The sequence below is a fragment of the Hesperophylax consimilis genome, chromosome 11, assembly GCF_061612785.1.
Source record: "Hesperophylax consimilis isolate HC1 chromosome 11, BYU_Hcon_1.0, whole genome shotgun sequence".
NCBI lineage: Eukaryota > Metazoa > Arthropoda > Insecta > Trichoptera > Limnephilidae > Hesperophylax > Hesperophylax consimilis.
The window spans coordinates 4773515-4790570 of NC_142846.1; the positions used below are offsets into that span (position 1 = coordinate 4773515).

The 17056-nt window shown below is 32.1% G+C and overlaps 1 protein-coding gene across 1 annotated transcript in view; it reads left to right on the top strand.

The window, feature by feature from the left end:
• LOC149419677 (protein takeout-like) overlaps window positions 1-17056 on the top strand; it is a 40538-nt gene that overhangs the window by 16569 nt on the left and 6913 nt on the right. The window contains exons 2-3 of the mRNA XM_089636982.1: window positions 4755-4992; window positions 11228-11358. Of these exons, the coding sequence (XP_089493108.1) occupies window positions 4755-4992; window positions 11228-11358 (369 nt within the window). The remainder of the gene's footprint in view (window positions 1-4754; window positions 4993-11227; window positions 11359-17056) is intronic.

A 17056-nucleotide genomic window follows, 5' to 3' on the forward strand; every position in this document is an offset into this window, starting at 1 on the left:
AATTTATCTACTCGTATTTCATCGATAAAATAATTTCATGCCGCCTGCATGCATATTAGTGATAAGATTTTTTTTTAAATTTGTCTATGGCACATTAATAAAATAGGTTAATTGAAGTGACCAATGAAAAGCCTTAACCCAAAAGCATAGTTATTATATCGATTCAATGGTTACAAGTTGTTTGATGTGGATTCTATAAGCTTAGTGTAAATACATATTGAATAGTCGAGTAATTCAAATATTGCTCAATCTAAGACACAAGAAATACCAGTGAAAAGTGAATACATACGTTCTAACTTTGAGATGATTGAATATTTACAATATTCAGTGTTTTAATGAATAAAACGTTACATTGAGCAGACATAGCTTTTATTTTAAGAGTAGATGGTGTTATATAACTGTTAGGTTAGGTTAGGTTCTGTTGATCTCATTTCGATAAATTATATTATATTACATATTCTTATGTGAATGTAAATCGAGCACATTCAATTGATTTATCCATATTGTTACCTATTTGAAATTTTGCTTGAAAATAATGCCGGTATTGTAGTGTTCTTTATATCGTACAGGTTCGCGTTTATATCAAAAAGTGCTTGAATTCAGGATGTACGCTCGATTTTAATATCAAGCGATTTTAATGTTAAGCGAAACTGGTCGGTCATAATAAACAATATAATTTCGTGGTTATATACGAAGTTATTATTATTATAAGCAATATTTCTTTGCCCGAAACATCCTTTCAATATGAAAAAATCTACCGGTAAAATAATTATTGCAGCGGACGGAAATTGAACCCATAGCCTTCTAACTGCTGGACAGCTGCTCTGTCCACTAAGCTACGACAGTTATTCCAAGCCAGCCAAATAATTAAATTTTTACTAACATTTTTTATTCAACAATTATGTAGGAAAGGCATTCTAAATGTTAAATCTTCCTACGAGGTGGCGTTCAAACATATTATATCATATCTTAACTTTTTATATTACCGGCAACCAGAAGGGTGGGCATTGGGTATAATAAATAATATAGGTGTTTACTAAGTTATTGTTTTATTTTAAATTATAATAACTTCTCTTATAAACATTAATTGATCATTAAAAAATAATCAGTTATTATTATTTTTATTTCATTGTAATATAAAAATATAAAAACACGTGAAAACGTATTTTCGGAATGATATTATATCTACGGACTTGAAATTTTCATACGTGAATTGATTCTTTTATTTTGTACAATTAGAGATCAGTTTTGTTTTGAAACTTAAAAACATTTTATATATGTGAGGAATATTTCAAAACAAAATGATGAATGGCGCTGCATTAATTTGTTTCACTGTCAGAATATTTTACAACGTGCTAATGAAATTTTAAGGAAAATGTATTGTGTTTTGATTTTTAACTGTTTATTGTATAAAAGGCGTAAATTCATAATTAAAATTCTATTTGATTTTCCTTGAAATAAATTAATTCTACCTGTTTCCGTATTTGCGCGGTTTGTTTGCATTTGTACTTACTTCTTTAAATCTTAACCTTGACTGGATTAACACAACTCTGTACTGAACCTTGTACAATATCTCTCATCTTTCCGAAAATAATATTTCTATCCGGACACACAATGTTTACTCGTTTATTTAGAGTGGTCAGGTATCAGTTATTTATTTGTTTAGACTTAAGGCGAAGCTCAATGCTAAATCACTATTTTGATTAATCTTTATAACGAATTGGTGTACATTATGAATACCAAAAATATGCTTTAGATAAATTGAAGGTTTTCCTATCGTTTCGCTTGAGTAGAATACAAATGAAAAAAAAAATACTCAATAAAAAATATTAATGTAAGCTACTAAAATTTTTTTTTTTCAATTGAAATGTATGAATGCGTAAAGGAAACAGCTTTAAAAAAATACAGCTTTATAGCTAAGATCTGTGACAGTTTCACTTGATTAAATTTTTTTGCTTTCTTATAAGATTATTTACTAAATAAATAAAAATCAGATTTCAATGCCTATTACCTACAATATAAGGAATACCAAGAATATACACATTTTTGGCTTGTAGCTTCCTCTTAACGGCACAAGTGCCATTTACATACATGAAATTTTTTGACAGTCATAGTGCAATATGAAAAAAAGGAAAAATTGTGACATAATATAAGTTAACAATAAAAAAATATACACATTAGTACAAGTATTAAAATAAATAAAGAAGAAACAAAAACTGTTATGCAGTGATCTCATTAATATATGTACTGCTCAAATATGTATTCAGTATAAATTTATATTTCGATAGAGGTATATTGAAAACATCAGCTAACATTCCTCTCTGGAACTATATACCATTTATTATTTTGAATTAATAAATTGTGACATAACACAAATTATTCAAATGAAATTTACTTGCGCACTTTAACTTCGGCTTCCTAGTCGAGAGCTTTACCACTCGCCCACGGTCGTCAAAATAGTTTTTTTTTATTATTTACAAAAAGTAACAGAAAACATACTTACCTGACAGTTCACTTTAGATAAACACACTTGTATTAGCAAATTGAATCTCGGAGATGATACTATTTGGACCCCGTATTAAAAACACTGAATATTTCATGAATTTGCGTTATTTGCCATTTTAACCTCATAATAATTTTATTTTATTTATTTATTTTTATTTAAGTACATAAACCACGCATGAAAATTTACAAACATGGATGTTTAAATACATAATAATAACAAAATGATAATAACAAAAATAGTAACAAAATGAATGACTTAATTAATTAATTACTTTTACATAAAGATGCAAAAGTCGGTCATTTTAAATACATGTAGGATAACGAAAGATTTTTTAAATATTTATGTTTAGGGATCAGTAGGATTTATAGGCCCTGTTAGGAGTTCTACCGAGCCGAACCCTCTGATATGAAAATATCTAGAGTCGGTGATTTATTTTCCCATTTGATCTCTGGTGAGTTGACGTGTTGTTCTTGTATTTTTTGTATTTATTTTGCTTATATAATGCACTTGCATAATGTTAATTGACTAAATGATTATTTGTGGAAAAGTGTGTGGAAGGGTTTAGTTTTTCCTATGGGGAAGATTTAACCCGGACATAAAATCGGATGTTAGAAAAAAAGCTAAATATGCAGAAGTAAATAACAAATAAGAATTGGTAAAAGGTAAATACAAATATTTCATAAACGATTTGTTATTGTCACACCTGTACTCGTGAGACACTGATTAGGTAGGTACAATGTTCTTTCTCATTAAATAAAGGGTTTCATCACAATATCAGCTTAATATGATTAAAGGTAATACGTTTTTTTTTTAATTTTACATCATGTTTGTATGATTGATTTTACATCTATAAGAAGATTACTGACGAAGTAAAGTTGGTATTTATTTTTAATAATAAAATTTGAAGTGTTCAATTTTGGACTGGAAAAACTTTATGAATTTACCTTAAAATAGCTTAGAAATTCTGCTTAGGTTTATCAACAGTAATATGTGTATGAACGGGCCGCAAAAGTATGTCCACTGGACTTAGTTCAGTGAAACAACGCGCGTTGTCTCAGTAACCTATCTTATATTAATTGTTCTAAGCATTTGTAAAACATTTTGGTTATGATCTGGCTTGTAAACCACACAAACCATAAGTGAATAATTAATTCACTATGAAAAAAAAGGTTGATTACAAAAATTAACTCTGCAGGCAGCGTAACAAATTATCATCCAGCCACCAAATACATAAAACAGAGAACTCACCGAATATATCACTCGCATTGAGAGTGGCAGCAATTCCTTATTCTCAAGGTTAATCTCCAAATTTGGCAGCAGACGGCAATCAGCACAATAAAACTTGAATTTGCACCATGAAATAATGAACTGTCACGACAAGCTCTCAAGCGAGTAGAATTTAGAATAAAAATTTAAATTAACACATTGTAATTCAAAAACTGTCACTTTTCTTATGACAAAAATATTCTAACAAATCTTTTAGTCGTAAATCGACCAAACAGGAAAAGTGGTGCCCTCTTTTGTCAAACAACATAATTCAGATGAATCCAGCTGCTTAATGCACAGATGACTGAATTTCATTGTCACTTTCCTGCAGAGAAAAATCTATACAATAACTGACCAGAGATATCTATCCTGTCCACTATTTTTAATTTTAATTTTGAAATTTTAAGTTAACTAATTTTAAGTCTACTGCTTCTCCACATTTGAACAAAAAAATTTGAATAAAGAATAATTATTATATCATAAAATAATTTTGGTACCTTTATTATGTCATCATTCATGTTTAATTACAGTTAATTAAACTTGAATGATGTTTCTCAGTACGCGGAAATATTTCGAATTAATTATCAAATAACCCATATTTAATTATGTATTAACTATATCAATTATTTTACAAGCAATAATTATTCGCCTGAAACACTCATCCACATTGAAAAATCTCCTGAAAAAGATACATGACGCCAACGGGACTCGAACCCGTGTCCCTTGGATTTCCGGTCGACAGCTCTGACCACTGAACTATGGCGGCTTATATCTTATCCGCGAAATAATTCAATATATACTAGTGTTTCATTCAACAATTACTGCTTGTTACATTTTTTCACCTGAAAACAATCAAATTTATTTTATATGAGAAAGGAATTGTAAGTGCTAACTCTCTCATTAGATGGCGTCGAGACAAATTGTCTACATTTTTACCAAAAAAATAATAATTAACTATATCATTGATTTTTTTCCCTTCCAGCCTCCTACATAAGGGCTTGTTCCCGCTCCAACAAGTTGAACGAGTGCGCCCTTCGCGTTGCCAGGGTTGTGTCCCCTACCTTCGCCAAGGGTGACCCCGCCCTCGGCATCCCTTCGCTGGAGCCACTGATGGTCAAGGAGATTAACACATTCGGAAGCAGCGGGCCCGACGGCATCAAGATCGTGCTCAGAGATAACATCATGACCGGGGTGGGGAACTTAGAAGTCAAGAAAATCAAGTACGAAATTTATGTATACATACTTACAAGATGTTTTTTGATTGATTGGGACTAAGTTTCATCTTTGTATTCACTAGTTTTACTCAAAAATATCCTCGCTTTAGAAAGCGGGTAAGGGTACCACTGCCCATAGGTAATTCGCTACGTTTGATTACTTAGCTGGGGTACTCGGGTTCACGGGGTGAGGTTTGTTCGGTGACCGGATAAATCATCAAAATGATAATTCATCACATTTTTAAAAAGTTATATGTGATAAAACAAAAACTTTTTTAACTGGGTTAGGTAGGTTAGGTAAAGTTAGGTTAAAAAAAAATTTCATCGTTTTTAATGACTTTATATCACTTTTTCAATGTGTGTTGAATAATCACTGTGTTGAGTTATCATGGAACCGTTCATAGGGTCAATAAATACTAAAGAAAAAACATAATGTTACAAGTTCAAAGTCCAAAATTAAACATTAAACATACGCAAGCAGTTAAATTATTAAAATAAGTTTTTTCTTCATATGAAGCGGTTACTTTGTGATGTGACATTATAATTTAAAATTAAACAGTAACTTTGTAAACATCACTTATGGGTAAATACTTAATGCCGACCGGGTTTCGCTACAACCGTACAACCGTAGCCTCAGTATTATACTGCCCTGATGAGGCTACGGTTGTAGCGAAACCCGGTCGGCATTAAGTATTTACCCATAAGTGATGTTTACAAAGTTACTGTTTAATTTTAAAATATTAAAATAAGGTTATAAAATTAAAGACGTATCCACCAAGCGATATCCACCGATGTAAATTATTTATATTTAAGCTTAATTAAAACAGTACCTACCTTACCATTAAAATATTTTATGTAAAATAGGTTGAAAATTTTATGAAACTTTAATGTACTAAAAAAATAGCGTAATCACCAGATTTAATTTATCTAGACGATGAATTTGTAACTTCCCGAGGTATTCGTTGATAAATATTTGAGATTTAGTAATACGTTTATCAGAATTAATTAAAATATACCCCGCATAGTGATCAATTTACTATTTATGTTAGGGCAAATTCGATCTTAGGTCCTACCAATGCGCTAGGCCAGTGTTCCGCAGTTTTTTGTGTTCAAGGTAAACCTATCAAATCGAGTAATTTTAGAGGTACACCAAAGAAAAAAACAATATTTATTTTTTACTAAAATCAATAAACCTAATATGAAAATATGTTTAGTGAGAAATGTAAGCCTGTTTAATAGAGCACAGGCAATCGAAATTTGTAGCAATGGTTGATTAGGCTGCTCTCATCTCTTCATTGATTGTCCTCAGGCCTTTACTTTTTTTCAATCTAATAGAAGTGAGAGCTGATAATCCCAATTGGCATAAGTAGGTTGTGGCAAATGGTAATATATTTTCAATGGCACGCTTTGAAAGCAGTGGATAAACATTTTTTATATGCACCAACAAATGTGCTAGCTCTACTTTGGAAAATTTTAGTTTTAATGTCCAATAAGTTTTTAACTCCATGAATTCTTCCAGCTAGTTTATCGGTAAGTGTCCAAGTGTTATCCGAGGGTGGATTTCGTACCCAGTCCATAGGTTGTAGGTCACACTTAGGAAAGTAACAGTTCATTTTTGAAGTGAAACTTCTTTACGCGCGTTATGCAATTTCGAGGACCGGAGTAAAACCAACTCATGACCGTCATCAAAAACCGTGATCATTTCGCTATAGGAGCCTAGCCAATATTATATACCTACTTTCGGTCGCTCAAATCCCATATTCGGTCGGTTCGAATCCCATATTTTCATAACTTTTAATTTTTTTTATCAACGATTTATAATAATGTAGTAAAAAATTAGATAAATTTAATTTACTTTACGGTACCTTTATGATATTTTAGTCGAAATATAGCTTACAAATTTTGATTAATTATTTTTATTTTGAATCATTAAAATTACTAATCAAGGCCGATAACGCCGCGTCGCGCAAAATATCTCTCCTCGCGGTCTAGAGGCAGAGCGTTCGACACTCGTAATGCAGGACCCGGGTTCGAATCCCATATTTTTATAACTTTTAATTTTTTTTATCACATGCTACTTATAAATATGTCAATAGACAGAAAAAAAGAGAGAATGAAATGAAAAGAGAGAGAGAAGAATACTAAAAGTTTCACTTCCGTCGTGCGTAGGCTTGCCACACACTGTATTTTTTCTGTTAATAAATAAATAATAATAGTTCCAAGTGTTTCACTATCAAAACCTGCACTTTTGATCTGAATCGACTGCCATGACATTTGGAAACAATTCATTACTACCATTGACAGCGTGGCTGATCCATAATACCAACTTGGCGCAAAAGCTTTCAATTTTGTCCGAAGATGTTAAAATATAAGAATTCCTGCCTTGCATTTTTATGTCAGAAATGCAAGTTTTACTACCCATTCTTCTTTTTTAAACTCAGAAGCAAAATCTGAACCCAGGACCTCTAAAAACGTCTGGGACTCATTTTTTAGCTCATAAATCCGAAATAGCGCTTTTCCACGAGAAAACCATCATATTTCTGTATGAACAGAAGTGACTGATGATCTGCTCCCATTTTCTTTCTTATTATCTTCACAGTACCTTGATTTTTTCCGCGGCACACCAACTGATGACCAAGGTACACCAGTGTGCCGCGGCACACGCTTTGCGGAACACTGCGCTAGGCCGCTCTATGAATATTTTTTACACGTCTTTTTTACTTATGTCACGTCGTCAATATTCCCACTTTATTTTAGAGTATTCGATAAGGCAAATTCGACCGTAGGTCTGTCCTATATACCAGGGTGGATATTTATGAACACGGCTTCTTTACTTACGTGATTCCGATTTTATGTTAGGATATTGAAAAACCTTTGTATCCTGATGAAGCAACCTTTTGTTCTGAAATATGTGGATATATTTTTTATTATTAAAATAGCGGTTTTAAAATAATTTATTAATACATCTTTAATCAAAATAATAATTTATTATTGGTGTATGTTATGCAGCTAGAAAATATTCAGAATTCGTATGTCATTAATAAACATTATAAACGTTTCCAGATGCGAGCTATTAAGGCCTCCTTACACGTACGTTCAGAACAATTAAATACATCCGCCACTTCCATCTACGTTTTACCTACGTCACTAAGTCACAATCTAGGCATTGTGTTATAATGAATACAAGACAAAAGCCCGGTAAGAGTGACGGCTAATTGTTCAGAATGTTTTGTTTATTTATTTAACGGCCGTAGAGCAAACATAAAACAAGTCGAAAATTTACATAATTCGGAAACATTATACAATATGTCAGTACATATAATAAATATTAGCTTGAACAATAAATACTTATCATGTTACAACTAATTAGCAGAACGGAGAGGTTTAAAATATATCAAAAAGGTCTGAACATGTATTGGCAGTTCGGCAAAATTGCGCTGGTGGTGAGTGATATGAATAGTTAGTGCTATGGTTGTAACACTGGAAAAGATGCTGCGGTTGAGGAGATATGAGAGGTACACGGATATTTATAACACTTAATACTAGAGGGCAGTCGAAAAAGTTATTCAGTAATTTAAAAAGTATAAGAATATCATTAATCATTGAAGAAGGAGATACTACTAATAAAACTGAACAAAACATGAAGTAGAAAAAGACATAGAAAAATATAAAGATAACAGTCACAACAAGAAAACATTAAACAGAACAAGACAAATAAAAATAAAAAAGATAACGGTCACAACAAGAAAACATTAAACAGAACAAGACACAGAAAAATAAAAGGTTAAGGTCCCAAATAGGAAGCGAACTCAGGATCTCTTGTCTTACCGGAACAAACGTCTTAAACGACTCGAAATTGGGACCATTAAGCGTCATATTTCAAATTCAGAATTAACAATATCGTCATGCAACTAATTTTTTCCATATTTTTGGCATCTTTTTTTTTGCTGAAATATGATGCTTAATAAATGGGTCCCAATACTCGAGTCGTTTAAGACGCCTGTTCCGGTAAGACAAGAGATCCTAAGTTCGATTCCTAGTTGGAACCGTTATTTTATTTATTTTTCTGTGTCTTTTACTATTTAATGTTTCATTTATACTTCTCAATATTATCTTCTTCTTCATTGATATATTACATTGATGGATATAACCTTCAAAATAAATTAAAGAAAAGTTCTTCCTGAATATCCTTAATCGTTTTCCGGGTGGAACGTAGCAGTAGTTTTAGAAAAAAACATTAAGTACTATTGTATAGCAAATATCAATAACAGATTGTCTCAAAACATATTGAACATATTTAAGAAACTTCCTTTGTAATCTCTCCAAGCGATGTTAGAAGTATAAATAAAATTAGTTAAATCATTTCTTGAGAATAACATTTTCGACAATTTACTAATAATTTTATTAATCTTGAAAATATTACGCTTGTGAATTTTCTATTACCGAGGTAAAATTATCTATAACAAATTCGCCTTATAATTCAAAAGACAACATAAAAAAACAGGGATTTGATTAAATATGATTTAAGATTTTCACGGCCAAAAGTATTTTTGTGATTTGTTTTTGGGGTGTTATACGCGCAACACGGCATAACACCCCAAAAACAAATCACAAAAAAGGGATTTGATTGTTACTTTTGCATGAATTAGCCACTCGAACGATTTTTGACATATTGTGGCAAGTTTGCAAAACGTCTTGAGCGATCGCTAGCCAAAATGTGCCAAATTTATAGAATTAATAAAATATGGGATGAGCTGTGAAATCTAGGAGGATTAGTTTAAATTGGCAGTTCATATATATGTTAATGTTTTAAGGAATGATATTAATTAAATCGAATGGCCAAATCAAAAATCAAGCACCCATCTCGAGTGGTTATAAATATAAATTCCTTAAAATTATTCCACATTTGATTCACAAGATCGTGCCATGTTTTCCTCGGGCACCCCCGACTTCTACCACATTCACATTCGCGTCACATATTCTACTGTCAGCTAATCTTGTGTTTTACAAATAATAAGCATGTATTTTATTATTTTTTTTTGTATTTCTTTGGCATGCACTATGTAACAATTTCTAGACATTTTTTTTTAATGAGTTTTATTATTCACAATGTACATATGTTACGTATAAATTTTATTTATACGTAACATATAAGGTTTCGACACGTCCGTGTCATTAACTAGCTATTTTATAACTAATTATTATTTTTTTTTTGTTTAGTGCAGAATTATGGGGTTTTACTAGTAAAAATCTAATATATAAAAAACTTCTTTAAACAGGCAACTTATCCTTAAAAATATCCCGCATGTTACCAGTAAATATTTCGACAGCTTTTTACACTAAAATAAAAAAAAAACTTAATTAATAACAAGGATGTTTCAAATAAATTAGATAAAAATGGGATAAACACTTTAGAGTGTAATGATTGTAACTCACAGTATGTAGGTATGACTACTAGAAATTTCAAAACCAGAATTAGGGAACACGAACTATGTTAAAAAAATAATAATTTTTCCGAGTTCGCTAATCATTTGATAGAGACAGGCCATAGCTTCAACCGGGATAAAACTAAGTTCAAACATTCTAACATTAATCAATATTTTAATTTGTGCGCATTAGAAACATTAAAAATCAACAAAAAAATTAATTCAAGCATTAATATAGTAAATAAAATAATAGCACCTTGCAAATCACCTCTATTGACAATGTTCCCCGTTATGTAGACTCCTCCCTCCGTTTCCCTCTCAACACCCTTCCCCTCCCTCAAATCCCCTCCCACCAAAGAACCAAACTAAATAAAACCCCATATTTCTGCACTAAAAAAAATTGTTATTTAAAATAGCTAGTTAATGAAACGGACGTGTCGAAACCGGTCGCTAATTAATAAAATTTATACGTAACAAATGTACATTGTGAATAATAAAACTCATTAAAAACAAAAAATGTATTTTATTCTTATCTGAACAAAAATCGAACTTTATTCTAGGAATTAATTTATTTTACTGAAGGATATTGACGAATGAAATGGCTTTAAGATTTTTTTATAAAACGAGAGTATGAAATGCAGTTATCATAAAATTTCACAGGTTTAATCCAAACCAGCACGACTGGTTTTTTTTTGTCTCAGATAACTCAAATTCTATGCCAAGGACACGAATAAATCTGTGTTCTTGATATTTCTTAATGTTACTTATATAATAGATAAATAACGTTTACTAAAATATGAATTTTTTGATTACAGCATTGATGAGGCCAAGAGACGAGTAACGGTGAGGCTGTTCGGAGACTTGAAATTAGACTCCGAATATGAACTTAGCGGAAGATTGCTGATTATTCCACTGTCTGGAAAAGGAAAAGCCCTCACAAAATTACGTAAGTATCCCCATTGACATCTCTAATTTAAGTTTTCCACCTGTCCAATCGTTATTTTAATGATAATAATCGGTGTAGTGTAATTGGTGTATACGATCGATAAAGTCCTAGATCAATACGATTTTGAATTAAATCGTCATCTATAGTAAGTAATCGATATTTGTAAGCACGGTGAACAAATGATAGGAAATGTTCCGACAGCCGATAGATGCATTTTGCCGTGGCCTTCGTCAGATAAGCTTTAGATAATTGTCAATTTATAATTCTTTTTTACTAACATCGTTCGTTAAGCAAATAATTGTTTTATTAACGAACGGTGAAGAGTTAACGAAGACGTCGTATACGTGGCGAGGTGAATCCATTAGGGCCAATGAAGCTACATCGGTTCAGACTTTTCTTGACTTCAGAACGAAATTTGTTCACATAACAAGTTGTCAACAAAGATCTCATTAATAAATGAACTCCCTTTTTAGTGTCAAAAAGTAAATGTTCACATAACAAATTGTGAAAAAAGACCTCATTAATAAATGAACTGATTTTTAGTGTGAAAAAGTAAATGTTCAATCAACAAGTTGTGAAGAAAGATTTCATTAATAAATGAACTCCCTTTTAGCGTAAAAAAGAAAATGTTCACATTACAAGTTGTGAACAAATACCTCATTAATAAATGAACTGATTTTTAGTGTGAAAAAGTAAATGTTCAATCAACAAGTTGTGAACAAAGATTTCATTAATAAATGAACTCCCTTTTAGCGTAAAAAAGAAAATGTTCACATAACAAGTTGTGAACAAATACCTCATTAATAAATGAACTCCCTTTTTAGTGTCAAAAAGTAAATGTTCACATAACAAGTTGTGAAAAAAGACCTCATTAATAAATGAACTGATTTTTAGTGTGAAAAAGTAAATGTTCAATCAACAAGTTGTGAAGAAAGATTTCATTAATAAATGAACTCCCTTTTAGCGTAAAAAAGAAAATGTTCACATTACAAGTTGTGAACAAATACCTCATTAATAAATGAACTCCCTTTTTAGTGTCAAAAAGTGAATGTTCGCGTAACATGTTGTGAACAAAGACATCATTAATAAATGAACTGCGTTTTTAGTGTGAAAAAGTAAATGTTCAATTAACAAGTTGTGAACAAAGATTTCATTAATAAGAGAACTCCCTTGTAGTCTAAAAAAGAAAATGTTAATATAACAAGTTGTGAACAAAGACCTCATTAATAAATGAACTCCCTTTTTAGTGTCAAAAAGTAAACGTTCACATAACAAGTTGTGAAAAAAGACCACATTAATAAATGAACTGATTTTTAGTGTGAAAAAGTAAATGTTAAATCAACAAGTTGTGAACAAAGATTTCATTAATAAATGAACTCCCTTTTAACGTAAAAAAGAAAATGTTCACATAACAAGTTGTGAACAAATACCTCATTAATAAATGAACTCCCTTTTTAGTGTCAAAAAGTGAATGTTCGCGTAACGAGTTGTGAACAAAGACCTCATTAATAAATGAACTGCGTTTTTAGTGTGAAAAAGTAAATGTTCAATCAACAAGTTGTGAACAAAGATTTCATTAATGAATGAACTTCCTTGTAGTGTAAAAAAGAAAATTTTCACATAAAAAGTTGTGAACAAAGATCTCATTAGTAAATGAACTGCGTTTTTAGTGTAAAAAAGAAAATTTTCACATCACAAGTTATGAACAAAAATTTCATTTATAAATGAACTCCCTTTTAGTGTCAATAAGAATATGTTTTCATGACAAGTTGTGAACAAAGACCTCATTAATAAATGAACTCCCTTTTTATTGTCAAAAAGTACATGCGGACTGCCACTTATTTTTAGATTAGTATTTTAATTCAACATTGTCAATTTATTAATATTTTTACATAGCTGTATTACGTTCGATGTTTTGAATTTCAATTCACATTGTTGCCAGCATGTTCCGATTTCTTATTTAATACGTATCAATATCGGTCGGGCTATCAACATTGCGACCGTCATCGGGGAAACAGGTATAAAACCATCGTTAGTTACCCCTATCGATCTGATATTGTAAAGTTATCGATTTAACTGTTCTCGACTCCCAGGCCGCATAAAAAAGTTTCTTCTGCTTATATAATAGTATTTATTATATGTACTGGTAGTTATGTGAACGGTAGACTTGTAGAGAGAAATGTGGAGATTTGCAAAGAATGCTAGACTGATATGCGTAACGAGTAAGATTAAAAAAGGACGGTTAGATGGTTTGATCGAAGAAAGGAGAAAGAAGAAAATATGAGGCGAATGAGAGTGGTAAAAGAAGAAAATATGAGGCGAATCTGAATGGTAAAAGAAGAAAATATGATGCGAATGTGAATGGTAAAATAAGAAAATATGACCGCGAATGTGAATGGTAAAAGAAGACATGACACGATCGATTGAAAAAAATACCTACTTGAATCTGTCCCTTTCAAGAGTAAGAATAACAGAATATATATTCAATGGTATATGTGAGATGAAGTATGAATAAATGAAAGAAGTAATTAGTGTGCTACAAGACGGAGTTATTTGGCGGTCCATCTTTTCTGCATACGTTTCTGTCTACCCCAGCGGAGAAACGTAGTGATGATTAGTTACATAGTTTATCTGTAAAATGTGCTATGGAATTACACTGTTTTATTCTGATTTTGTGGCATCGGCTACGAATCGGGAGGTCGCTGGTTTAAATCCCTGGATGTGTATTATTTAAAAATAAAATAGAGTCGTACATTTACGGCACGTTCCGGAATGGCAGATACTTATAATTCGTAATCTAAAAGTTGCTTGAAATGACTTTAGCTGTGTTTGGTGACCAGATCTAAATAGTCAGGTACTCATACTTCCCAATCTTCCTCCTTGCCATCTCATTCTTCTCCCCACTACCTCCATCCTTACAACATACCCCAATTGGGAATACCATAATGTCATTGGCTTTGGACGGTTGGAAAAAGTTAGGATCACGGTACTCACATAAAAGAGCGTAATGATTAATATGGTCAGTTTTCCTAACATTGAATAAATTCATACAATTACTGTGTTATTCATTTGATCAATTAATATTCTACGCAATAACCCGAAGAATGTGATTCGAATCGAGTAAGCCCCTAGTTACTGAACGTCATACTAATTACCATCGTAATACAATACAATAGTTAAAATTTTGGATGAATCTGATTTTGACCGATATTCTGAATAAAAAATACGCGTATAAAATTACCCACTTAAATTGCTGTACGACAAATAGCCAGTGTTCATATAGGCAAATTCTGAATTTATTTGTACTGGGTTTTTACAGCTGATTTATTTATTTATTTATTTATTTATTTTTCATGTTCTCCGTAAAACGGTTATTCACCAATACATTATGGAGAAGATTACAAATTGGACAAAAAGTATAGCAAAACACATAAAAAGGTCAGTTTCACTACTTTGTGACATACGTCAAAAGATAATTGTTAAACTGCCTGTAGGTTACGTTAAAAATGTCGATGGTCAATGCAGACTCGTTGAGCAGTTCAGTCGCTCTGTTGACTGGGGCGTTCTGATAGGCAGAAGTCCTCGCTTTTGGAGCATAAAAAAGGGTATGGGACCTTCCACGAGTATACTTGTCTGGGACATATAAGTTAATCTCTTTCAAAATAGGTGGATTATGTATAGTTCCAGAGATTATCTTAAAAAAATGTTTTCCTAAAAATATTTTTCGGCGGGCTTCTAATGTATTAAGATCGAGCATTCCTGCTAAGAATAAGGATGGATACAGGAAAGGGTAGTACATATATTCCCTCATATATAGGTAACGCATGAATCTCTTTTGTACTTTTTCTATTTCGAGAATATGGTTTTGCTCAGAAGGGGCCCAAATAATGGAGCTATATTCCAAGATACTGCGAACAAGTGCTTCATACGTTCTTCGGATTGCGATTCCGTTGGTAAATGATCTTGAATTACGAAGAACAAATCCAAGCATTTTGTTGGCACGGGAGACAATATCAGATATATGGGATTTGAAAGAGAGATTTGCTTCAAAAATTACGCCAAGGTCTCGAATCTCATTTTTACGTGTTAATTCATGTTTATTAATGTGGTAGGGGAACAGGAATGTATCTTTGGACCTTGTAAATGTAACGACACTGCATTTCTGAATACTGAAGGGTAAGTTGTTCAGTTCCGACCATTTGACAAGAGAATCAAGATCGTTCTGCAGAAGAATGGAATCGATGTAACTTTTGATTGCTTTGAAAAGTTTTATATCGTCAGCAAAAAGGAGATATTTTGAGTGGTTTATAGTGTTGCCAATGTCATTGATGAATAAGAGAAAGAGAAGGGGTCCTAGATTCGATCCCTGGGGAATCCCGGAGTTAGTTTTGTATTCGTGAGAGATATGGTGTCCGTAACTGACATACTGACGACGATTGCGTAAGTAGCTAGCCACAAAAGCGAGGAAATTCTGAGAGAATCCGATGTCACTTAATTTTTTTAATAAAATATCATGGTCGACTTTATCAAATGCTTTCTCGAAGTCTGTATAAATCACATCAACAGGTACAAAATTTTCAAATGAATTATTAATATAGGTAATGAGATTCATAAGATTCGTTGAAGGTGACAGTGTGGGACGAAATCCGTGCTGATTTTCGGTGAGTGCGTGTTTTGTTTGGTTATATATCTGTGAATAAATTATGGTTTCTAAAAGTTTTGCGGGTGCTGACAACACAGCTACAGGTCTGTAATTATCTATTTCTGACTTTTTTCCTTTTTTATGTATAGGCGTTACTTTCGTTAGTTTCCACATTTCCGGAAATATATTTTTGCGAAGTGATAGGTTAAAAATATGTTTTAGAGGTTGAACAAAATAACTTGCATATCTTTTGAGGATTATAGGTGGAATACAATCTGGGCCGACGGAGTATTTAGGTTTTAGCTTATGGAAAGCTGTAATAATATCGTCATCGTTAATTTCATGAATTTGTACAGGTAAAGAGTTAAATGACGATGAAGCTATAGAGGATATGTCAAGTTTGGGGATATTGTCGCTAAATACTGATTGAAAATAGTGTGCGAAACCTGCGGCGATCTCAGACGATCCATCATATTTATTGTCTTTGTAGTCCATGTGGTTAAGTTTGTCACAGCCGCGGCGTTTATCGTTAGTGTAAGACCAAAATCGAGTTGGGTCTGTTATTATACTGTTCTCGGCCTCACGTGTAAAGTCAGTGTAGGCCTGACCAATTAACCGTTTGATTGATTTTCGCAAAGTTTTAAAGTTAGCTAAGGCATGTTCGGATTTTGTTTTTTTCCAAAGATAGTGCATTTTAGTTTTTTCTCGTATGAGGTGAATGATTTCCCCACTAAACCATTTCGGATATTGTCTAACATCTTTGAGCATACGTGTAGATCTTTTCTTAAAACAAATGTTGAAAATATTATTGAGCTGTTCATAAAACATTTCGACAGCTAGATTTACGTCAAGGCAATCGTAATGATTCCAGTGATGTTGTTCTAAGGCATTCTTTAGTGTGTTATCTGAGCTTTCGTGGAAAATCCAACCCATGTTTATGTCTGGAGGCAATGTGTCTGTTTGTATATGTGATTGAGTTGTGTAATCGAATGTGAATGAAAGTGAAGGGTGATGAATATCCTCTCTGACTAATGGGGAGTTATGGCGGCAGATAAC